The 26,859-nt window shown below is 30.1% G+C and overlaps 1 protein-coding gene across 2 annotated transcripts; it reads right to left on the reverse strand.

Annotated features, from left to right (window-relative positions):
- Window positions 1-901: 901 nt before the first annotated feature.
- Window positions 902-26,859, reverse strand: LOC149903864 (allatotropins-like). 2 transcript variants are annotated; one of them, XM_090107725.1, is made up of 8 exons: window positions 26,799-26,859; window positions 8,043-8,210; window positions 4,571-4,690; window positions 4,002-4,103; window positions 3,649-3,744; window positions 2,580-2,667; window positions 1,639-1,726; window positions 902-1,418 (listed from the first exon to the last, which is right to left on the reverse strand). In XM_090107725.1, the coding sequence occupies exons 2-8, from the start codon at window positions 8,206-8,208 to the stop codon at window positions 1,374-1,376; spliced, it is 705 nt and encodes a 234-aa protein (XP_089963851.1). In that variant the 5' UTR covers window positions 8,209-8,210; window positions 26,799-26,859; the 3' UTR covers window positions 902-1,373. The 2 variants fall into 2 exon arrangements, with proteins under 2 accessions (XP_089963851.1, XP_089963852.1); XM_090107726.1 differs by lacking the exons at window positions 3,649-3,744; window positions 4,571-4,690.

Consider the following 26,859-nt stretch of genomic DNA (forward strand, 5'->3'; position numbering starts at 1 on the left):
GTGCCAAAACTTTTCAAAACTTAGGTTATCTATTGGCGCCAAGACTGTTATGAAAGTTTATGAAGAAAATGATGTATAAAGGGATTATTGAACCCTTTTCTTTTCCTTTCGAACAATCGCCCACATTGTGCTATAAATAGTACAAAGTGTATGATATGTTCCTAACTACTGGTATGCATATACAGTTATGTGTATATAATATTATTTGTAGTTTAATCTATACTAATATTATAAAGCTGAAGAGTTTGTTTGTTTGTTTGTTTGTTTGTTTGAACGCGCTAATCTCGGGAACTACTGGTCCGATTTGAAAAATTCTTTCGGTGTAAGATAGCTCATTTATCGAGGAAGGCTATAGGCTATATACCATCACGCTACGACCAACAGGAGAGGAGCCACGGGGGTGAAACCGCGTGGAGCGGCTAGTGTACAATATATGTAGCCACTCTTGAGACACCTATACCTCCTTGAAGAACCTCTAATTTTTAATATGAAATTGACCACAATCATTAAAGACAAGTATGAGTAGAGTATTTGAATATTAAATGTATGTTACTGTGTCTATTATAGACTATAAATGTAAGAATCTTTATAAAATTCATCATAATGTTGTTCAGAGAAAAGGGATAAAAATAAAACTCACTCTCGATACCCGATTGATTTATTCGATTCGTAATATCGACAAATAACAATGAACTAAGTAAATATATCTTTGGGCATTCGAACATACACCGATACAGCTTAAATATAATTACATTTATTTATGTATGTATGTAGAGTAGAGGTCGAAATAAATGCGAATTGACTACGTTACCCAGCCTGAAGAAATAATATAACTAATGAATAAAAAAAATATATAACAGAAGTTCAACACGTATCTGAATTAATATAACTAAGATAAATGAAATGTACAAGAGATAACTAACATTAATAATCTTTAAGTCTTGTGCCTCTATGTTCAGGTTCTTCGCAATCGAAAGACCATCTCAAAACTTTGAACTAATTTACTCCGTTTGGACACGGCTAAATTCACAATTAAAAAGAATACAACAATAACCTACGAACTGGCTGACAACCATAGACAAACATAATAGACTAGATTTATTATCTATGCTCGTCGACCATAAATTTCAAAATAATAGACACCTCACGCCACTGATATTATTTAATGAACTATTTACAAAGTTAAGCGAATTGTTTCTCCTTTCTGATTAATAACGATTTTTTTTTAATAATTTTTAATTGCAAGATAGAGATAATCATATCACAGTACTATAAAGTTACAAACATATAAATCATCTAGCAAATAATTTGTCTAAACATAAATCTCTTATTTTGTAACAGATTCCAACCGTATTTATTTATTAAGTTTATAATTAAGCCACGTTCCGTAGTAGTTCGTCCGCCGAGAGCATCCCGTCCTGCAACAAATGTCAATATTTTTATTTATTTCCCAAGTCTCTAACTTTCTTTAATTAAAAACTTTGTAATTATATCAATAGTTAAGGAAGCAGCAGTTCACAGGAATTGAGAGATGATCTATTTTTAAAGATTATGTTATCATTTTATACATTAAAGTAAAATAGAATTAGAAGCATATCCAAATAGTGATAAAGTAAATTCTTCTTATTAATTATTTACCTGATTGAGGTCGATGAATTTTCGCACAACTGATCGGCTGAAGTCGGGGTTGTTAATCATTTCGTTCACAAACCAGTCCAAGGGGATGCTGTAAAATTTAGTTTTTAAATATCTTTTTCATTTTAACTGCCTACTATAATTCTGTGTCAATTGGAAATATCGTACTCTACGTACTACATAATATACCTACTCTTCGTGTTCGCTTCCTACTACCCATATACCTACTTAATTCATACCTTAATCATAGGCAAGGTAGATTACTAGTTAACAATGGACAAATAAATAATAAACCAAATCAATTTCAAGAATTCCATAGTAATTTGTATCCATACAAAGCTGTCTAATGTACCACAATAACTTAATTGAAATTTGGCTTTAGCCAAATGTTCGATGTCTATTATTTACATAGGTACATAAGTTAATTTAGAACATCACCATTATGAAAGTGACGTCACAGACAAACGACATTATTTTAATGTACCTACAGGATAAGCACATTTAAACTTTGTTTCTTACATGTAAAGTTACTCATAGAAACTTCTAAGTTATTTTTAAAGACTACAACATTAAAACATTTTATCTCTTTATATTTTGCTTTGATACCGAAGTTTATAACTTTTGTCAACAATATCGCTGCCTCTAAATCATTAAAAGTTAAGCGGAATGAAAGCATAAGATTTATAGATACAATAACTATTTGTTGATGACATAATATGACCATAATGATCAACATAATATCACAACAAAATAAGAAAGTACCTATAGGCTTAGAACATAAAAATAATACTAAAACAATATTTAAACAGAAATATTTTGTTCAATTATGTAACGCAATAAACTATGTAAATACATTAATATGTATAAGTATAGAAATGATAAAACCCACTAGTTAATCCTTCATAATTCATAGGTACCTTTTATCGATACAATAGTGTACTTACCTTTCCACATTTTTTTCCTCGTTAGCTTCCTGTCCGTCTTTATCCTGCGTAGCTTCGAGATTTTCCCAGAAGTTGTCCAGTCCATACACTGCAATACAATCTCGTATTAAACGTAATTAAGATAAGGAATTAACCTCACTCAGGGCAAAATACTGAGGAGAAAGACACGCAATGAATAACGCTGTAGGTTATTCAACAAACGTCGTTCAATTACAACACAACACATAAATAAGGTAAGCAAGTTTGACTTTGGCTGTTAGTAAAGCTTGATTTAATTATCTCGAAGCCACAATTGTATTAGGTCAAGTCGCATTTTCTTCACCTTCAATGACCAAGGATTATTTATAGAGTCCTCATTGTGTGGAACTACTTATCTTTTAATATAGGAATACTAGAAGAAGCATCCTAATTAATTCTTTTGAACTTCCTTTCATAGGTTTTTTAAAGTTCTAAAAGTCTTAGCACGTTACTAGATTAATTCTTTTCATAAAATTTATTCAAAGGAAAAACTTATGCAATATTCACCCTTGAAATTGACTAGTTTTTTCATATATCACACTACAAAATTTGAAACTTTAAAAATGTATATACCTTAACGTTGATTGAAAATGCGACCTGAACTTCTTTTTACTATGATATATCACAACTTTTTGCCCTTTTAGCGTAATAACTCTCGAGTATACCAAAAAGCGTAGGCATAATAATATTCAATCTTCCAAAGACAAATAACATAAAATAATCTTTCACGCAACTCTGCTGCCGATATTGTGAAAGAAAATGCATATAGTTTAAGCCATAAATGTTACGTAAAGCAAATATTAAACTTATTCGTGTGTGATATGTATCGAATAATGTCCAGTCACACAATATTGTTTGTATCGTTTCATGTCTGTTCACGTTAAGCCGGTCCCTGAGGCTAAGGTTCGGTCGATACGCATTATACAGAAAATAAAAGGTAAACAATAAGTCACTTTGTCGCCTTTTTAAGCCACGATCAAAACATAAGATATATCGCCAATATAGTTCGATCGGTTTTATATTGGTTCAAATCATCGCGTGATCTTATTACCTCTGCCGCTTTTACCTTGTCGCTTCCCATAACCCCTTGCGATAAGTACGTTCGAATTTGGCTTGAATGTACCTCGGGTCACTCTAATCTCTTCTACTGTGAGAATTTATACATATTTCATAGGTAGAAAACAGAATTACAAAAATAGTATACTTATACGTTTCACTGAATGGTAATCAAAATATTGAATTCAAAAATGATCTCATAGATTCGCGTAGTAATGAAGCGATAAATATTTGACAAGCGAAGCCTAGGGTACTTTTCTTGCGATCATCTTCTACTTCCATATTGTTATATCTACGGTAGCAGTCGAAAGCGTGATAAGGCGACGACCGTTTCAAGCGTTATATTACCTTCTTCGTTTACATCATCGTTACCACTGCGTTTGCCAAAATCGAACGCAACCATTAAAGGACCTTTGGGCTTAAAAACCTTGGTGGCGCGATGTGTGTCATCTGTGTAAAAGTGAAGAATATGTTGATTGTTCAGATATGAATGTGGAGTAAAAGAGATTCCAGTAAAACTGTTTCACATAAAATGTCACACTGTAAGGTGACGCTCAAAGGCTGAAATTAAAAATTCCAAAAGCGTACCAGTCCGTTTGGTTCTATACATTCTTTGACACCTCAACATAATAATGTAGAGTCACTGTTGAGCCTTTCTGAAAGTTTGTGCTTTAGAACTGTCGCTATTGATAAAGTTAAAATGCTAAAGCAGAAACTTTCTGCTCAATGAAACTGTGAAATTAGATTTTATTGCTTCCTAAGCACTCACAAGCAACATATAAATAGACCGTCCTTGAGTCTCTTAGCCATTTACAAATGGATTTTCTTGTTCTCGCCACGAGAAGCAGTAGTTTGGAGATATTCGTAATTTTTCCTTCCATTCAGCGAGTTGGGAATCCTTTTGAGAGCCTGAATACCTTCTGATTCCAATTCCGGTGTTCTTTTGCCAAAATCTCTTGCGATACCAACGGAGGGACTTTTAAAAGTAGGTGTACCGCGGTTCGGGCGTTCTGCCGTAGTTTGTTGGGATACATCGCCTTAACCAATTATGATAATCAATAACCATTATTTTAAATACTAAATGAATGAATTAAATATAAAAATAATTACATATTGTTGATCAATACATGAAAATCATTACAATTATAGGAAGAAGGTCCTTCTTAATTAACAAAACATTTTAGACTATTGCCAATTTTTACTTAAACGTAGTTATTTGTATTACGTCAGCTTTAAATGCAGACATCCGGATGTAACTTCACTAAAGATAAGTTTTGTTCCTAAACATTTGCACTACTGAAATGTTGGAGAACTAATGAAGAGAAATCCTCACTAATTTAACCCCTAGAGATAACAATCAAACAAGAACATAGGAAAGTGGAGATAACTCTTCATAATATGGATAGACTGAGAAATTTAAGGGGAAAATAAACACAATTTTTCTTTTTACAGGATTAACCTATATTCACGTTAATAATAAATAAATAAAAAAATACAAGAATCCTATCGATTATTCAACCTTTTCACTACTCAGAGCTAGAGTAAAAGAATTAAAAGTAGAAGCACACTCAAATTATCTCTTACGATGTCAAAATTCTATTAAATCTTCTCCTAAGGAATTTTGGACTTATATCAAGAACAAACGTATGAATTCTAGCTATCCATGTTGTATGTCTTATCGTGGACATATGTTAACTTCGGGAAAAGATATGTGTTCGGCATTTAGCGATTTCTTTCAATCTGTTTTTCGACCAGATGTTTCTTCTGATCTTGTGAATCCTATTGTTGAGTCAAATCTTGCTGACTGTATTTGTTCTATATTGATTACTGACAAGGAAATAAAAGCATTATTCAGAGAGCTTGATGGTCGGAAGGGTGCTGGGTCTGATGGAATACCTGCAATTTTTGTCAAAAAATGTCAGTCTAGTTTAGTTATACCCTTACGTTTACTCTTCCAGCGTTCTTTAAACGAAGGAGTCTTTCCTAAATGCTGGAAGGAAGCTTTAATCATACCCATACACAAAAAAGAATCTAAAAATGAAATAACGAATTATAGAGGTATATCTTTACTTAACATATTTGCGAAAATGTTAGAAAAAATTGTACATAAACACTTATACAGCTCAACAATTAATTGCATCCCTTCCAACCAACATGGCTTTGTTAAGTCGCGTAATGTCACAACGAATTTATTAGAATTAACACAATTTGTGAATAGTAGCATGAATGAAGGAGTGCAGGTGGACGTGCTTTATACGGATTTTGAGAAAGCATTCGATAGAGTCAGTTATAATATATTAATTCGCAAGCTATACGCGGTTGGCATCAGAGGGAATCTCCTTAGGTGGTTGGAATCGTACATTCGAAATCGTAGTCAGTCTGTTATCTTGGGAGGCTATAGATCTGACTTTGTTGATGTCACTTCCGGAGTCCCCCAAGGCTCGCACCTCGGTCCCTTATTGTACAACATTTATTTATTTGATATTGATACTTGTTTCAAAAATTCAAAATTTCTGCTTTATGCAGATGACAAGAAAATTTTTAGAAAAATTTCAACTCCTCAGGACTGCCTCTTGCTTCAGGACGATCTTAATAGGCTTACCAATTATTATAAATTAAACAAAATATCAGTAAACACAAATAAATGCCAAAAAATAACTTTTTCTAGAAATAAGGCTACTAAAATTATATGTTTTGACTATAAAATTAGCAACGAAATTATTCCATCCGTTACGTCAGTAAGGGACCTAGGTGTGATCCTCGACGACAAACTTAGTTACCGCATGCACATTGAATTAATATCTCAAAAAGCCTACAAAAATTTAGGATTTGTTTTGAGGCAAGCGGAACCATTTGATGATTCGGCATGTTTGAAAGTTTTGTACTACGCGTATGTACGTAGTATTCTTGAGTTTGCTAGCGTTATTTGGCGTCCAAGTTATAAATGTCATATAACTAAATTGGAAAAGCTTCAAAAGGTATTTGTAAATAGAATGAAATATAAAAATAAACAACATGATTTAACCTATTCACAAGCTTGCTCTCACTATAAAATCAATACCTTGGAGGATCGTAGAGATGTAATCGACCTTATGTTATTGTATGATATTGTCAATAATAACTTTGATTTTCCTGTTGCTTTAGAATACTTACAATATCGTGCGCCATCACAACGTACTCGTCATACGCCTCTCTTTAATGTCCCAGCAACCTCTACTAATTACCTCAAACATTCACCCTTTCTGAGAATTCCGAATAATTATAATAATAAATTCTCCTTGGCAGATCCCTTTCAATTATCTCGCTCTAAGTTTAAAAAATTAATACTACAGCTTATTGACCAAAATTTGTAAAGAAATTCACAAACAACACACACACACACACACACTCACACACACTTACAATCACACTTGTACTCACTCATATTTATTGTTACCTTTTTATTTAACTATGTATAATTATATATAATATAGGGTTTGTAATTGTTATATCGTTCTTTATCTTCATACTTTGCTCACTCGCAGTATTATGTATTGTTATTGGTGTACCTTTTAATTGGCGTATTGAATTGTTAATGTAATACCTAGTGTAAGTTTAGCTGTAAGGTACCTTTACATAAATAAATAAATAAATAAATAAATAAATAAATAATGCTTTCACAAAGGATTAAAAGTATAGACCTGAATAATTAGCGTTGTTTACTATGAGTAAAGGACAACGCAAAAAATGTCGTAATACTAAGGTTGACTTTCCGATAGAATTTAAATCTCAAGAGAGCTATAAAAAGCTGAATTCCTTCATAATAACATAAATAGACTGGATAGAAAATTAAAAGGTATTATAAAATCCGTGACAAATTATACGCGCCATTGGCTTCTATTTCAAGCTGAATGAGATTGATGCTTTTCGCGCCAATCTTCTACGAATCTGACAAAATGCATTAGAAGTTTGAAAGTATCGCCGAAGTATTATATTAGAGTTTTGATAAGGTTAGTTGGATCTTGATGGAAATATTAGTTCTCAGAAACTCTTATACAGTAATTAGTGAAATGTTACTGTATACTTCTTTGGGAATGTAGAGAAACTTCACAGAGAAGTAAATTACAAATGTTTTTAAAGACAATAATAATTTTAAAAGCGGGTAAATTATTTTATTGTATCTTTGCTCTGCATAATATACTAATATAGTATATTGATATATTATGTAATACATAGAATATAGAATACATTTTTAATATGATTCGCTTAGATTTTATAATAATTGCATTTAATCAAACCAAGCAGTATGTAACATAATATTCCCTATTCTATAAGTACATTGTGCAAAAATTAATATTGAACATAAATTTTCCGTCAAAAGAACGTCTAATCTCAAACTTTATCACTTACGTTCAGTCCTAGCGCGCTTCCCGAAGCCACGAGCTGTCATCATTTCGACGTTCTTGAAGCCCCGTGTTGGTCGCTGCTGCTTGCGCACCATTCGTGTCTCCGGCGCGCTGTCCACCATGCAGAGGACCACCGCCACGAGCACCGCTAGTTGCATTGTGAGATTCATGTCTGGAAAGACGGACTTTGTTAAGAAGGAAAAAATGTAGGGGAAAATGTGGAAGTACGAAGGAATAATGTAGCTTTCTTCTAGTTAAGGAATTTTTAGAGCTAACACAAGTTTTTTTCATTTTAAATACCTACAGGTAATAATAATGTTTAATGTATCATCATTTTCAAGAAACAAGCAATCACGCATACGTCTATGTTTGTACGAGAAGAACTATCTAAGTATATTGCACTTATAACATACATTTATTAAAACAATTACTGTTTTTAGCAGCGCTAATTAAGTAGAGAAGAGAGGAACTATTCACTGGCCTATTAATAAAGTGGGTACCTACTTCATACAAACATATTACCAAAGACTACGTAAAAACTAACAATATTTCATAATACTTTATACTCCATACTCGAGAGACAATGTGAGACATGATTAATTAGAGAATCAACAAATTAAATTAAAGGGAGTGCTTAATACCGTTGCGATGGTTATAAAAATTATGTATTCGATTAAAATGCTAAATTATTAAATGTTCATTTCTACAAAATACTATTTGAGAGAGACAAAACAATATATTATCTATCACGATGAAACTGCCAATATTTTAAAACAAACGTTTCAGTCAAGCATTGCTTAAAAATATTTGTACCTTTGTTAGGAAAAACTATACTTATTATACACAACGTAAACAAAACAACGCAGTGGAAAATAAAAAAGATTGTAAAGCCGTTGACAGTTCCTCGTAACAATAAAACTAAGCGTAAAGTTACTATCACATTACTGGCTACTAAAAACGTTAGCACGTCTACGCCTTGTTAACTTGGGGTTGTTTCATTTCCATACTGAATGCACTCATATTAATTATACGTTGAAGTGTCTAAAAGTGGGTAAAGTATGCTTAGATATAAGGGCATATACACTGAGATTTATATTTGAATAGAAAAGTCTGGAAAGATATTGTTAGTTGGAATCTAAAAGGGTTAAGTGCGAAACTGTATATACTCCCAGTTTTATATCATTATCAGATCCAATTACTTTTCCATTGCGCACTGAATTTGGACTGAAATAAAGAAAATTTTACGTATTGCGTATAACTATAAAGTTTATTCTATTATTCGTTTTAAAATTCCCTTTAACAGTAGACTACAAGGAATAGGTATATAATCTACTAGAAATATTATATATCTAGAAATATTTTATTACCGAAAATTTATTCTAAATTCCAATCTTAATAATTATATAAGATAAACTTTTCTATAATAATTATAAGTAATTTGTGTACACGTGCTAACAATCCGTCAGTAATTATACGAATGAATCCATTAAGTCCATTCTCTTACCTAAGTGGAAAGTTCAGCAACATATTCTGTAAGGGCGTAATGTTATTATATAACTTAAGTTATTATAACTTGTCCTATATTAGAATTATAAGCGAGTTTGATGTAATATTGGGTATTGATGAAGATTGGGCAGTTTGGTGATTAGCCAAAGAATTTGATTATCAGCTTATTATTACTGCGATTGAAGCGCTTAACTGTATCGTGGTCTCTTCTATTGTTCATCTCATCATCTATATTTAATTGTTTTTTTTTGTGTAATTTATTTAATCTGAATATAAATAAAATAATTCTAACTTGTTGTTCAAATGCTTACACACTTTTCAGAAGAGATAATTTAATTTAAAAGATTAAATAATTTAATAAAACCTTTTAAATATTTGAACAAATTATGGTTGATAGATTGTTAGATTTAAGCTACTTATCGTCAGCGTTTTTCTTAAAATTACAGAATCTTATTCCGGAGTTTCGGAGTATTTTTAAGAAGTCAATATTAGGTACCTATTGATTATAAAATGTTTTAACGAATCCAATTTTATAAAACTTCTACATCACTTTTCTAAAAGTCTCAACATAATTTTTAATATTTAGCCAGCAAGGGTTCCTCAGGAAAATATTAATCTTCTTTCGGTCTAAGTGTGTGTAGGATATTCGTAGAGTTTAATATTAATAATGTTTGAGAGGTCTCATCCACTATCTAGGTCTAATACAGACTCTTATGCGTCAGTTCATTAAATATATACGGCTCCCGTAAGTACGGTATAAAATAATAATTATTATGTAGATATTAAAAATATACAGATTCTGAAAAAATGATAGATTTTCTTTCTTTTCACAATTGTAGCTACATGATTTTTACTCAATATTTTTTTAAATTATTCAATATGCAAATTGAATATATTACTAATTATATCGCAACAAAATTATTTTAAAGAAATAACAGGGCAACGATTAGAGGGATTAGATAGTAAATATAAATAATAGCAATTATTATTTGCAGTTATATCTATACTTTAACGTTCAAAATTTTACAATTGATGGAAAATAGTTTAAATAATACCTACTCTTTACTTGTAAATAAAAACTTTATAATATAGCCAATCAATTATCTAAGAACCGTTACATATTATATAATTTTTTAATACAAATAACCCTGTAGGCGAAGTCAATTAGGCATCAAAGTATCTAGTAATTAGAAAATGAAATAAAATCATTCTGCTTAAATTCGTGAAAGTTACACAAAAGCATTCTTTACTTGGAAAAGCGAAAAAGTATTTATGTTGATCTTAACAGAACTGATATTGAAACAGTCGAATCTGAATCTTCAGCACTAAATTTAAAAGCACTCGTGAAATTGTAATAATTTGTCGATAAAATCTTTAAAATATTTTTTTTACTGTTAGAATGAATTAATCTTACAACGTGATTGGTAGAATACATATATATTTTTTTTAAACTATTAATATAAAAAAGACTGTAGGTAATAATTAATTAAATTAATTTTTCAAAATACCCGCAATCGAAAGATTCATAAAAAATTATGTTCGACATAAGATTATCTACTTTAAAACAGATGACATAAAAGTCATTAAAATGAGCCCTAAACAATTAACACACCACATTTCGTTACTAATAACTAAATGGTATGTTCATAATTCAATTTCGCATATTAAATCATCACCAACTCTACGTTTAACCAAACAATTGGCAGTTTAATCATCATTAACAAAGTTAGGGTACTTATCCTTTCTTGCAAGTTGTTCTGAGTAATTGTTGCTCGTCGAATTATGCCATCACTACTAATTGTAAGGGGAATAAGCCGTATTGTAACTATCGTAGTAACTAGGGAGTGTAATAAACGCATAGAGATGAATTAGTTTACGATGAACTTATATGTTTAAGCGGTACCTGGGTAAAAGTGATTCGCTTTAACGAGTCATCAACTTCATACTACATACATAGTAGGTATTATTTTTATTTTTACGATAAGAATATACAAGACTGAGAGTGGAAATATCTGATTTAGTTTATGTATTATTTAATAGATGTTCCTTTTGTGTATGTGAAAAACAAATATAATATTTTATTTTGTAGAGCGGTGCTACTCGGGTAATAATAGCTATTTTTAGAGATGACGATATAGTTACTATTTAATATCTACTTTGTAGCTATCTTGGAAACAAATATATATCTATTTACAGATTTTAATGAATTTCTATCCAGATATTCTGATTCCTGTACTTAGCCGTGCTCTCAGCTACGTCGTTTCTTAAGTCAAAGCTTTACTTGGTAAGCTTTCGTGTTGGCCATTTTGATTTCTCTCAAGATGCTTTCATCCTATGTATAATTAAATACATCTTCTATTTTATTTTATGTACATATCTTCCTTATGATACTAGAATGAACTATGACGTCATAATATTTTCGTATAATATGTATAATACAATATATGAGCAAAATGTGTAGTTTTTAAAAATTGTACATATTTAAATTCAACTAAAAGGGCAAATATCATGAATGTACGTATAGATATTTATACATTAATATATATATTACGTAAGGTAAATTTATATATTAAAAACAGTAATAGTTTACACATGTATTTCGGAATATTCTCATAAAGTCATTGCACCTGAAATAACATGATTGTACTACAGAATGTATGTCGTGTGGTGTGTTTGACAACATGAGATATCTATGCTCCAATAGGCAGTAATCGGTATTATGCATGTTCCGGTTTGCCTAAAATAAGACAAGCCTGGGAACACGTACACACTTCCTAAACGTATAACGGTATATGTAATATATAATAATGTAATATAATATCACAAAGAGCTAATTTATCGACCTTCAGGTTTAAAATTTATTCGTCAAATTTCGTAATCAACCATTTAAAAAGTGTTCTAAATGCACGTCTTTTGAGATTTTACGGGTAATATTTTTATTTTATTGTTTAAGTAATACTTTATTATACTGATAAGTTAATACTTAGCCATGGACTAAAAAATGACCCCATAATTTTCAAATAAAATAATATTATGAAATCAATGCATGAAACAAATGGAAAAAGCTCCGAATCACATGTGTGAGTTTTTAAAATAATGAAACAGTTATTACTGCTTAATATGTAGTTTGTAATTATACAAATAACATAGAAAACCATATTAATGTAATAAGCCTACAACCTTTTATGTGCTTCTATGTGTAATATTTTTACTTACTCAAGCTTGAAAAGTAGTATTTATCAAAGTACAGTAAAAGTTCCTTATTCGCGCTTCCTTCATTCGCGGTTTCACTATTCGCGGATGGAAAAAATGCGACCTAAATCCTGTATTCGCGGCCTAAAATTCGTTATTCGCGGATCGAATCGGTACATCGGTACATACATATATGTATTTACCTAAATAAAAACCATTCGTTATCCTTAGTAAACGCTTGAACTACAACTACGAATTTATAATGTCGACTAAAAAAAATGAAAAACGAGTAAAAAGTGACAAGCCATTGCCTAAACCTGAAGATAATACCTAATTAAATGGTAATTAATAAATATGTTTGGTCAAAAACTTAAATTAAACTGGTTTCTTTATGTATTTGCTTTTTTATTTCATCACCTAAGAACGTATTCCCTATAACCCCATACAAATTACCATTCCTTATTCACGGTTTCTCTATTCGCGGCACATTTACGGAACCTATTACCCGCGAATAAGGAACTTTTACTGTACATTAATCCGTTTTTCAGATTTAAAAATATATTTTTTTTACCACAAGTCAACATTTAAATAATCAAAATCAAATCTTAAGTAACTTATAACGTATTTTTAAATACAATGGACATATTATATTAATTTAATTCAATAATTAAATAATATTAATTCAATAATATTTAATTGTTTAAGAATATGCTGTGTTATCAGTACCGACATTTCAGTGTTACTTTAAGTATGAAATCGCTCAAGAAAGGAGATTGTAACAATTTAATACTAAAGGAAATAAGAATTTATTTTATAAAAAGCGTCCACTTTATAAAACCTGTGTTAGTCTAGTATGATATTTCTATCTAGATTGCAAAAGCGGTAATCCGGATTATGTAAATATTAAAAGGCAATAGTTAAGTGCAGTCCAGTGAAAGTCGAGTATTATTTTTGTATGCACTCCCTTTATAAGTTTCAACTACCTTTCAACCTATTAACATACATAATAAGGTTAGCGTAAAGAGGTTTTCCTAGCAGGTAAATTTTATTATATACGAGTATTAAGACATGCACATGACGTTAACTAATTCTCATAATGAAACATTATTTAGTATGAAGGTTTAAAACTAAAAAATAAATAAATAAAAATATATTAGAATACTAGCTTTCTGCCCGCGGCTTCGCCCGCTTTGTCTAAATAAATAAAATCCTAGTCCTAATAAATTATATACTAAAACCTTCCTTTTGAATCACTCAATTACAAAAAACCGCATCAAAATCCGTTGCGTATAGTTTTAAAGATTTAAGCATACATAGGGACAGAAAAAGCGACTTTGTTTTATACCTACTATGTAGTGATTAACAGGAGAATGAAGTTTGTAGGTAGGTACCTAAATAATTCGAGTTAGAGACCAATAATTAATAGTCATAATATCATTTAATTAAAACAAAATAAGTTTAAATGTGTTAGGTAAGTTACTACTATTATAGGTATATTGCATTTAACATTATGAAGACAAGACAATTTTGGTTAATCCATAATGTCCTTTAAAAATTGCGATTCGCGTCCAATAGACACAAAAAACCCACAAACAATGAATGCCAAGTCAAAAATACATTCATTGAAAAGGGCCACGAAAACCGTTCCCTTTCAGATGGGAAATAAAATACTGAATATTTTACAACGCCTTTTTATGAACCGAAACAATTTGACCATTATTTTCAACGCTTTTAACGTGATTGGTTTGTTGATATTTTTGGCAATTTAATCGTAAAAACATAGAGGTAAGTATGTAGGTATGCATAACAAACAGTCTAGACCCATACAAGTAGAGAAATGAGAATATTGAAATTAATTAATTTAGGACCAAATTGATCTCTGTTAAGTAAAGCAAATCCACTATTTCAAATGATTATAAATAATTGATAAAATATTAAGAAAATCTATTTATTCTTCACAAAACATGGAAGTATAGGTAACTAATAAATTAAACTGCAAAACAATGACTACTAATGTTTTCGTCCTATAACCCTTTAAACATTTTCAAATAAAGTAAATCTTCTAATTTAAAAGGCAAATCATAATTTGATTAATATTGTAATCTCGTTATTCCTACCTCTATTTTACGTTCAAAGACGTTTACTTTGTATTTAAGTAAATTAAAGAAATATTGTCTTTCATTTGCAAAATTGTTGATGAACGCAAAAAGGTTTTATAACAATCAGACTTACTTTTACGTAATATTTTGTGATGAGATAGTCCTAATATTGGCTTATTTGAACTAATATTAATTTAATAATGAAATTTAAAATTCGAATTTTACTCAAAAAACAAATTCAGTAAGTTTTTTCTTTTTTATATTTCTAAATACAATCTGTTTATTATCTCCTTAAAAATTGAAGAAAATAAATCTCGACATTCACATAATTGAGCGATACAAAATTTTAGCACATCTTTATAAGATGCTTGGGCAATAAAAGAGGGTTCATAAAATTGATGTTTTTCCCACGGTTCAATGCAAGTACCGAAGCCGATTGTGTATAGAATACTAATATAAGGTAAACCAGTTTTTTTTTTTATATCAGAGCAAGCAAAGGAGCAGATGGGCCACCTGATGTTAAGTGGTCACCACCGCCCATAAACACTTGTAACACTAGAAGTGTTACAGGTGCTTTGCCGGCCTTTTATGGACAAATAAGCTCTTTTCTTGAAGGCCCCAATGTCGTAGTTGTTCGGGAACACCGCAGGTGGCAAATCGTTCCACAGTTTCACCGTACGCGGAAGGAAGTTGCGGGTGAAGCGGACAGTGGTGGAGCGCCAACCATCCAGATGGTGCGGATGGAACTGGTTTTTACGGCGTGTGGTCCGATGGTGGAACTGTGCGGCTGGTAAAAGGTGGAACAATTCCTCAGAGTTATAGGTTATCACCGAAAACCTTTGAATTGTAAGGATTGCAAATGTATAGGGGTCCGGAACTAAATCAAGTTATTGGCTGTTTATTGTGCACAAATGTATTGATGGTTCGTTGGTACAACCTAGGTTAATTGGCTGATAATATCTAGAACTACAGACTGATTTACCTATTATTTATCTACAGTTCTTAAAAATATTCTTAGGTAGAAATATCAACATTTTTAAGTATTTAATTATTGAATAATTGATGTGTTTCTTTAATTGTTACTTTTCTTCTTTATGTAATTACTAGCTTACCGCCCACGGCTTCGCCCGCTTTGTCTAAAACCTAATAAATTATATAGTCTACTAAAACCTTCCTCTTGAATTATCACACTATCTAATATTTAAAATACCGCATCAAAATCCGTTGCGTAGTTTTAAAGATTTAAGCATATAAAGGGACATAGGGACATATTGACAGAGAAAGCGACTTTGTTTTATAGGTACCTACTATGTACTTAGTGATGAAGCGAGTAATTATTTAATCCGTAAATTTCATAAATAGTAGGTACACTTTAAAATAACTGTTATTTCCCTAAAGAAATACGAAATATGCGTGTTAATTAGAATGGGCTATGCTACCACACCTTCGTTTGAATTTATTAGGGTACATCATAATATTTTGAGTATAGAAGCAACAATTATTATATCATGAAATTTGAGCAATATTGACTTCATTTATGTATATGGCAATCGCAAAGGCATAATATGATTTATAAATAATTAAAGTTGCCATACATTGCTACTAAAATTAGAAAATATGCTTTGACATTTCACTTCCTTTACCTAAAAATAGCTAAATAGCGCGAACGACAATACATTTTCTTTAAAATGTATAATAGCTTTAAAGCTTTTTTACGTGTAAATTGTGGCTTTGATTATTAAATTTGTCTCTTCTATGTCATAGAATATAATCTTTGGATTGTCTCTAAGTATCTATCTACATCGATTGAACAGCTATATTTTATTTTATTTTATTAAAGACTATCAAGACCTTTTAACTATCTGAATAAGCAGAGGTTTTATTATATATTAAGAGTAAAATAGTAAGTTCCTTTTTATTTCTATGCTATAATATATCGTCTGTACTAAGGTTGTCCAAATTCACCTTTGCCCGTAAGTCGGAATTACAGGCTACAGCTTGCGAACGCGGGAGTTGCCAAACGGGAAAATATGTTGCTCTTTGTAGTGTGAACTGCTCATAATTATATGTATAGCGACTATCTTCTTTCGTGTCTATTTTAAAACGTCGGGAGAACGCGTTTTTAAAGTCGCTTATGTTTCCTGTACTTTTTGGTTAAATACATTTCTAGCTTTTGTATAAAAGTGCTAATCTTAGCATATGATAAGAGTTAATAACAATACTAAATTAATGATTTTTTTACATCTCTACATAGAGCGACTTGTCCGAGTTATATGTAATTTAACAGTGGATGCTGTATAGAATCTATGTACCTATGTATCAATCTATCAAATATCTATTAGATTTGAATGGCTTCCACTTCGAATAGATTCCGTTACAACATTTTTTCGCAGTAAAGTGATTAAAAGCATTGGCTAAAACATATACGTGAAGGCTAAAAGGATTCCCAATAGATTGTGATTAGGTTAGCCTTGAAACGGGTCAAAACTTTACTAATATGTTTTCTTTCTCAGCGTCTGAGGACATAATTTTGTTTGAGTTTTCATTCACGTCAAAGGAGGCTAGGTTTGATAAGTTTTAATTGAAACTTTTTAATAAAATATTACATTTTTTTTATAGAAGTGCGCTGCTTTATGAAATTTATAGTAGGTATATTTTAGAGGAACTTTAAAAACAACAAGAGATTAAAAAGATAAGATGCTGGAACCGGAACCCATGTCCTTTTCTTTTTTGTTAATTTTGAGCTTTTGTCCCAATGGCATGTAAGTCGTAGCCTACCTTAATGTTTAGTACATATTTGTTGTATTTAGATTATCTGTATTTCGATCAAAATATAAGTAAATCAAAATAAGTAGATCAAAAATAGTAACTAACAAATTTAAACATTATAAAGTTTTTACAAGAACTGCACGTTACAAATGCAGTTTAAAAGTAGATCCGACATTAATAAAAATTAGGAAACTTGTTCATTCATCCCAACCGATGATCGATTATAGCATAACCAAATTGTGACATAATCTTTTAGGAAGCATTTACAAACTAATACCAAGCTAATACTCACTTTACCTACTTACTATTTGAAAGTTAATACGATCTGCTCATTTATTATTGTTATTCCGTATTTGAACAACACCTCATTTAAGTAGGGTGCGAATTACCGGTACAATATAATTGTCTCTTTATAATGTTTTAATTAAATTAATCTGAAATTAGATAACAAAAGTGACCGCTTAACTGGGTTCACACTTAACCGAAGACCTTTAATTACTCAAAGGGACTCGAATTAATCAGTTTACCAAACTTATTAAGCAAATAACTGTAGCCTATTTAGAGACATTTTCAATTTAAATAATAGTGACTACAAAAAATTGTTAGATCTCCAAATACGAAATGATAATAGAAAAACTCTCGATGAATATAAATTCAATAGTTTTGATGGAACAATCTAATTCACGTACAATATACATATATTACCTAACCCTGAAAACATATCTTGAGGATAATCGTATACTGAATAATATTTTTTGATTCTTGGAGCGATTTCCTTTTTTATAGTTCAGTATTTTCGCCTATCCAAGTTCAGATAAATTAATTTATACATCATTATATTTATTATCAACCGGAAACTATGTATCCATGCATCTCCTTAGATTAAATTGAGGATACTCCATTTTTTTCGTACTAAATTGAAAAACTTCTTGATCTGTTCTTATTTTTTACTTTTTGAGGTACAGCAAGAATTGGTTTGAATGTCAGCGGCGCAGCTAAATTCTGAATCTTTGGTGAAATGTCTACAATAATTATTGTACTCGAATAACAAAACAAGTAAGTGTACCCATGTTAGTTCAATAATTATTCCATAACTAGCTTTCCGCCTGCGGCTTCGCCCGCGTTTTCAAAAAAAAACCCGCATAGTTCCCGTTCCCGTGGGATTTCCGGGATAAAACCTAGCCTATGTCACTCAGAAATGATGTAGCTCTCCAACAGTGAAAGAATTTTTCAAATCTGCCAAGTAGGTAGTTTCGGAGCCTATTCAATTCATACAAACAAACAAAAAATCAAACCTTTCCTCTTTATAATATTTGTATAGATATATCACGAAGCACAAAGCAAATTTGCATTAACTATCCGAAAGATATCGGAATGTACAATAGTTACTCCCTTTAGGATTACGGGATAACTCTCGTTTGCTTATGGCCTTATCGTAAAGTAGCAAACATAAACACAAATTAAACTTATATGTAAAATATACTGTAAGTTTTATGTTAAAGATAATTCTTAATGGCTTTTAGTCTTAATCTTATCTTAATACTATTATAAAGGCGAAAGTTTGTAAGTATGGATGTATGGATGTATGGATGTTTGTTACTCTTTCGAGTAAAAACTACTGAACCGATTACAATGAAATTTAGCACACATATAGAGGGTAACTTGGATTAACACATAGGATAGTTTTTATCCCGGAAATCCCACGGGAACGGGTACTATGCGGGTTTTCCTTTGAAAACGCGGGCGAAGCCGCGGGCGGAAATCTAATATTTCATAATACCTAAATACCTACCTAAATTACATGGTAAGTAATTGTTCATATTCAATCAATAATGTTAAAAAACCTCCAAGAAATAATTATTCATGAGAACAACAACTGCTATAAATGCTAATATATTATATTTAAAATTTTAACACACTTTCCTTATATAAAGAACTATCATAATTATAAACATATTGGATATTGCCTTTACCACAACGTTATTTCATTATTGTCGGCATACGAATTATTTATATTAATAGCATGTTCCTTGTACATAATTTTCGCACCATAAGACATTACCTCAAACACTTTACTAATTATTATTGTACAAAATGACAACATTCCACAGTAACCAATAACCACCAACGACGTTATTAAAATTACGGAAATAATGGCAACTCTATATGAAAACCTAAATTTAGATTAACGTTAATTATAGTTTATTAATATAAAGTTGTTCACTAACAATCTATATTATGTATTAGAATATAGAAAATCCATACTAATATTATAAATGCGAAAGTAACTCTGTCTGTCTGTCTGTTACTCAATCACGCCTTAACTACTGAACCAATTTGCATGAAATTTGGTATAGAGATATTTTGATACCCGAGAAAGGACATAGGATAGGTTTTATCCCGGAAATCCTACGGGAACGGGTTTTTCTTTGAAAACGCGGGCGAAGCCGCGGGCGGAAAGCTAGTATTAAATAGTTTAATTGAACGCTATACCATTTATCCTGTCTTATATCAGCCAATTCGTTCATAAATTGCCAATCAATTTAAAAAGATTTGAGAATGAAATTGAAAACACGTATTACAATTAATTAAAATTTACGATTGGATTTAAAAAATAGGATTTTATAGATATATAACGTATTTACGCTCCATTTTTTACGAAATATTTTATATTCTCATTTCATTATAAAGGCCGCTTCAAAAATGTTTCATAAAGGCATTGGATACTTTTTTAGATTCCCGTAGTCCTAAACTGGAAACAATATTGAATTCGCTTGTTCTATCACCGGGTCTCGATAAGAGAACGTGTTGAGTAATTACTAGGTCCAAAACAATTGAATACTGATCGCTCTGGATAAAATAGCAGGCTATGTTTAAATTGCTGGCGCCCACTGTATACAGTAATTACTTTTGGGCATGTATTTCCTATTCCTATACAAATGGAGGTATTTATTTTAGCTATCCATTTAGAGTGTTGACAAATTTAACCGAATACATATATGATAGAAAAAAGTTTATTAGAATGCTTATTCGCTGACCGAGATTATAGTACCTATTATCAAAATTATGTAATTATTACAGGGAATCATCACTAATTAATTTTGTTACATATACGAATAAACGTTTTTTTGTGGTCTGTTATTGTTTTCACATTGATTTGAAATAATTGTACCTACAAGTTATATTATAATTGTGCTACATTATAAAAACTGAAGGATATATTATGATTAACCTTCAGATTAAAAAATAAAGGTATCCTAATTGAAATTGATACAGTGTTTTAATGAAGCCCGCAACATTTTAGTGATCATAAACATTTAATATTATATTACCCATTAAATAATAATATAGCGTGTTAAAAATTAATTTGCTTACCTTCGTTACATAATTTTTAATAGTATACGTGAATAATTTATTCTCTGACATTATTATTGCATGAAAGTGTTTGACTGCATTTTAAAATGATATTGTAAATAGTTAGAATAGAATTTTCTTTGCCTTTTGGAATACTGGTTTTGGTATAAATTACTTTTTAAATACAACTTCATTGCAATTATATTTTCTAATAGGTTTCTTCGGCCCGAAACATTGTCTATGTAAGGTCTATGTCATATAACTTTTTTTATAAGATCAATAATAGATACTCTTATTGGAATATCTATAAAAAGATGAAAGATCAAATATATATTTTTGTATATCCTTGGGATTTCGTATGGATATTGTGAGAGAATAAAATACAATAAAATTTTATGCTTATGTAAAGAACACTTTCTTTAGCTGGAACATAGATTTTCATAAGCGCAATGTATTTGAATCGAATATAACACGTTACACATACATACGTTATTCGATATTCGTATTAAGTAACTGAAGTTGTTCAATCAGGTCAAAAACCGTCTATGTAATAAGATTACAAAGTATACGATAGCAATAATTGTATTTTGTACGTACAAATAATTGTAACAGTTTTAATAATTTATTTATTGCCCTAAATTTCGAATTATATGGCAGTAAGTAGGTACTATATATTTTCTTGTTGCACGTTTAATTCATGGCCGTTTGAACTTTTCAAATCTTTTGTTCAAGAATATTTAACAGTATAAGATGTCAAATCTGCAAACTTGCGATTTCATTCGACCACTTTCTATTAGATGCTTTCATTAATTACCTTTTCAAATAAACGCTATGTCATTTGCTTGTTAATTGAAACCTCGTCTTTTATTTAGTACCGTTTCGTTAGTTAACGAACGTGGGATTTGTTTAACAGGTGATTTAAAGGCCGAATATTTTAGGCATCTTGGATTTAATATTTTAGCCTGCTTTTATTAATAAAAGGTGGGTAGATCCTGGTTAATAATTAATATTTCACGCGAACATTGATTTAATATACCTAATTAAAATATAATTATACTTTTAGGTCGGAAAAATAGTAAAATTGTAACATTATATTTCGCTTGTGCAATCATTGCTTGTGCTAGGAAAACCATAGTGTATAAATATTATACAGGATACATGCAATAAGATATCCCCTTCCCAAATGACAGTCGAAATCATCTACTAATTCCACATTGAACTTCATGCGCTTCCTTTTTATACTTAAAAAACAGAGATGATACACACATACATTTAAACTTGTTGCTTTTATTGTATATTGAAATTATTATATTTTCCCTCAACACGTGCTTATAACGAAGTATGAAATTTATCTGGCAACAAATTATGAGTGAAACTGCGTATGTAGTGATTCCGAAAGGAACAACAGCTATGTTCATCAAAGGTTCTGTTGTATGCACTTTCTAAAGCATTCTTGCCTATTCAAAAGTTTTCAAACGTTTTACGTGTATAAAGTCATACGTTTACTGGGTTGGTTTTATCACATATGTTTTATTAATTTATTCGTTTAACGCTTTTTATTTCAAGTTATATGAAGCTATAATAAAATAAAAGGAAGGTTTTTTTTTTAACAATTGTATTTATTATTTATTTTACTATGCTTGTACTACATCTCAAATTATATTTTGCACCATTGCAAAATAATCAGTTTAAATTATAAAACGTTTAAAATAATCGTACTTTTGTCGATACTAATTGTCATTGAGCCTATACTTTTCTTAAATCTTCAATCTTGAAATGAAAATGAAAATGCGAACTACATAAACAAGTATTGAAACAAAATAAAACAGGCCTGATACATCCGATGCTCTCAAGTCTAAATGAAAGTTTATTGAATCCGGTTTAGATTTATGAACCATATCTTAGTTCTATGAGATTGTATTCTTTGAAAACGTTCAATCCGCAACTTTAAAATGAGTGCAAACTTCATGAATTGTTCGTACCGCAAGTTCTCAGTTTTCTTGTGAATACAAATAAATGTATCAATTTGAATAAATAGATAACTTGTTGTGATTCTCGTTGTCTCGAGCGTGTTTTCTTTCGGATAAAACATTTGTGAGCTTCGTTTTATTTTTATTTTCCTTTTTATGAAAGTTTTAAAAATACTTAATTTTCTAAATTAATCTGAATATGTGAATTCTAAAAAGCTTGAGCTTCATTTGTTACATCGTTTAACCTTCGGTATTAAAAATATTTGTAAAATAATATACAGATATTTATTTTCTATTAAGACCAACAATTAAAACAAATATAAAGCCCGACAGAGGCCAATTATTAGTATATAGCCAATACAAGGTATGTCCGAAATATTTTTCTTTTATTTGAGATATAATGTAAACTTTCATATACATCATGCAATCTCCGGCATTGTTCAATGCTCAAAGCTATGACTGAAAGCAGTATATATATTCTATGCTGAAGTTCAATATGACAGCTAGTTGCTCTTTATTTACTGTGTAGGTATCACATTCTTTAACAGCTACGTTGAATGAATGCATTTTTTGACGATTAAAATATGTAATAATAACTTTAAGCACAAAATCCAAAAATAGTTACAAATCTTTGATGCATATTAAATGATCTATAAATGTCTGATTGACATTACAACGCTCTGCTGATATTAAATTCATAATAATCTATCAAAGGGATAAAATAGGCAATAAACGCTACGAAGTTCTGCACAAGTTCGTTCTACGAAAGCTACAAGTATGAAACTCTAACGTTATTAAATGATTTGAATATTTTTAGGCTTTAAGTATAAACTAATAAAGAATTTTCGTAATCATGTCATGACATTTTTTAATGCTACCACGCGGCTTAAAATATGAAAATATTAAAAAATCAAAAGCCGTCGGCGAAAAGCTAGTTTAATGTAAATTATTGGAAAAACTTTACTTTTACATAAAAGTGAACCTTGTTTGGATTACTCAGATTTTCCGGTAGGTACTATAGATCCAATTAACAAAATGTACTCGGATATGTGAAAAACATTGAATATAACAAAGACTTAAGGCAAAAATACAAAAATAACCTGCAGGTTATTTTTATATGCGTAGTATATGTAGCGCGAATGTATTTTATGGACAATTACAAAAAAATAGCATATTCTCAATGTCCTCCTCCTCAATTAAAAAAAAATATATTTTACTCAGTAATTAAATAAAAGTACCATTTGAATCAGGTTTCCGAAGAAGAGATCAAAAAGCTTATGTGAACGTTAAAATAACTTCCAAGGATTAATTTACGTCGGTCATGACTCTTCGTTTTAAAAATATAGCCGAGGGAACGTGCCTACGTGTGTCTACGTGTCTTTGTTTAATGGACACAGTGACATCTCTTTCATAATAGAAAAAATATTTATTCTGTTTGTAGGTAGGACTTTTTATCACAGTGTCAATGGTCTTTATAGTATTGAATTATTTATACTGAAATAATAAATTGTGTACTAAAGAACTTTACCCAAGAAAGATGAATCCAATTCAGATATTTTATAGAAGCTATTGCATATAGTAAGTAGGTACCTAATACTGATCATAACTATTTTATTAAATAAGTGCATAATATGAGCATATCACTTCAAGTAGTTTTAGTTTCAATTAGCCATAGAAATAGTTAAGAGTTTCAACAAAATTTTTAATATTCCAGAATTATAGCTAGAAGCGAAATGCATCCTTTTAGCTCTGCATATGCGGATATTTCGGCTACATATATAAAAATCATCGTAGATTTATTTTCATGTCCGTATTTATGAATAATTTAATCTATTTAAAACAAAACATTAACTTTACGAATTCCCTACAGTTTTAGCAATATCAGTGAGATTTTATAAAACAATTTTGACATAAAAGTGAAATTGAGCCGAGTTCATTTTACGAACATGCGCTCGAATATTAGGTTATAGTTCCGACGCAACACATTTAGTGCCGGCTAATTTTCTTAATGAAGAACTAATAATGTATATGAATATTTTTCGCTTTTAATAATTTACACATAGCGCTCACTATCTGATGATTTGAATATTTATTCATTTGGAAAAATCGTAGTTCATTCAAAGAGTTTTGTCTAAATATACCTATGGCCACATAAAAGATGGGCAGAAATATTTAAGCTTAGAATAGCGAGTGCTTTTGCAAATGACAAAATAAAAAATACTTTTTCACGTATAAAACGTTTAGCAAAGCGTTGAATATTTGTAAAACAAGAAAGATGAGTTATGCCTAATCTTACACAGATTACGAAATTATTTCTCGTGTTCTCTTCCGACAAAAATAGCGTTGGTTATTTTAAAAAAAACCTGTATAATGTAAATAGCATTTATAAAAATGAATCAACGGAATCTCTTAAGCCGAAGAACGAGGTCGGCTGAAAATATTTATTGTCTTTATATCAATATGAATTTAGGTGTTGTGGTAATATTTTTAGATACACAATTCACAACGATAATAAAATGAAAACATAAAAAACCTCAAGAACGATTGAACGGATTTCAATGATTTTTAGTAAATTTGTTTGACTTATCTCCACTAGGAATTCAATGACATTTGAAAAAAGGTGTTGCATTCATGAATAAAGTTCTTTAAAAAATAATTTAATCTCATAATATTAGAACGATCTTTATGGGATTCTGCTTAAGCATATTATGTATTTTAGTTAATACTCATGTATCAAGTTTAAATAGACACACCAAGGAATCGTATAAAATTATTCTTAATTAACAAGTATAAGGAGTCCGATTTAGCATTAAAATACTTTGATTTCCATGCAAAACAAGCTATATTTTATAAGTAAAATAAATGTTTGTTACTATATTCATTAAATTGACTGAATTTTTTATTAATTAGAAGACTAGGTTTGTAATGGTTATCTCTTGAAGGGATTATTATGAAATGTAAATTAAAATTTTATTTAAAAATTTTATTTCTTAATATAATTTCTTACGTCGTATATTTAATAATATCGTATTTATGAAAATATCTACAATAGAGACAAATATACTATTTAAAGCCTTTACAAAATTAATACCTGTAGTTTCAATGGACCTAAAAACTAAATTTAATATTTAGAACAAGTTCTAACTTTAACTAAGTTTCAAAGTTAGAAGTATTCAACAGAGGTATTCATTAAAACGCCCAAATATTTGAACGATATAAAACAATATCATAAAGAACGAAGACATAAATAATATCAATACTTTCCGGAAATAATAATTAGCTTTCCTTTTAGTCAAATAATTTAATATATTTTTGCTTTGCTGTGATTCTTTTCGGATAACGAGAAATTTCCGTGTACCTTTGATGTAATTACCTTCGTCCTAAATTAATAGCGTATTTGTGAATTTTAATTATGAATCGGCTTATTCAAAGGGATCCCTCAAAGGGAATATATGATATTTAAACTCGATCCAATACATGTATTGTTGTATAATGTCACAGGCCAGTGGACAAGCTCGTAACGCGAGTAAAGCTAACAAAATACTTTAATTAAAAGCCGTTTTTTTTTGTTTTCAGTGAAACGGTATTTCCTAAATAATAATTATTCTATTTTTTGTATATCAAGTTTATTATATTCAGTTAATGGTGGAAGTAATTTTAAATAGGGGTATCCGTTTTTTTAATTAAATAATTATTAAATATTTTAAGCTTGCGATTTAATTATTTTATAAATTAATAAAAGTTACAGTTACAAACTTTACTGAATTATTTACTTTAAAATTTTATAAAAAATTGTAAATCCCTTCGAAAGTTTTCAAAAGTTTCCCAACTAATTTAAAAATCATCCCCTTTTCATTTCCACAAACTTACCTGTAACTTGTAAGTTATCGTACACACTAAGCACTAGACCGACGGTTACTGCGCGCACTTC

The sequence above is a fragment of the Colias eurytheme genome, chromosome 12 (assembly GCF_061535395.1).
Source record: "Colias eurytheme isolate Ceu_HAF_F1 chromosome 12, ilColEury1 Martin Lab GWU primary, whole genome shotgun sequence".
NCBI classification, from domain to species: Eukaryota; Metazoa; Arthropoda; class Insecta; order Lepidoptera; family Pieridae; genus Colias; species Colias eurytheme.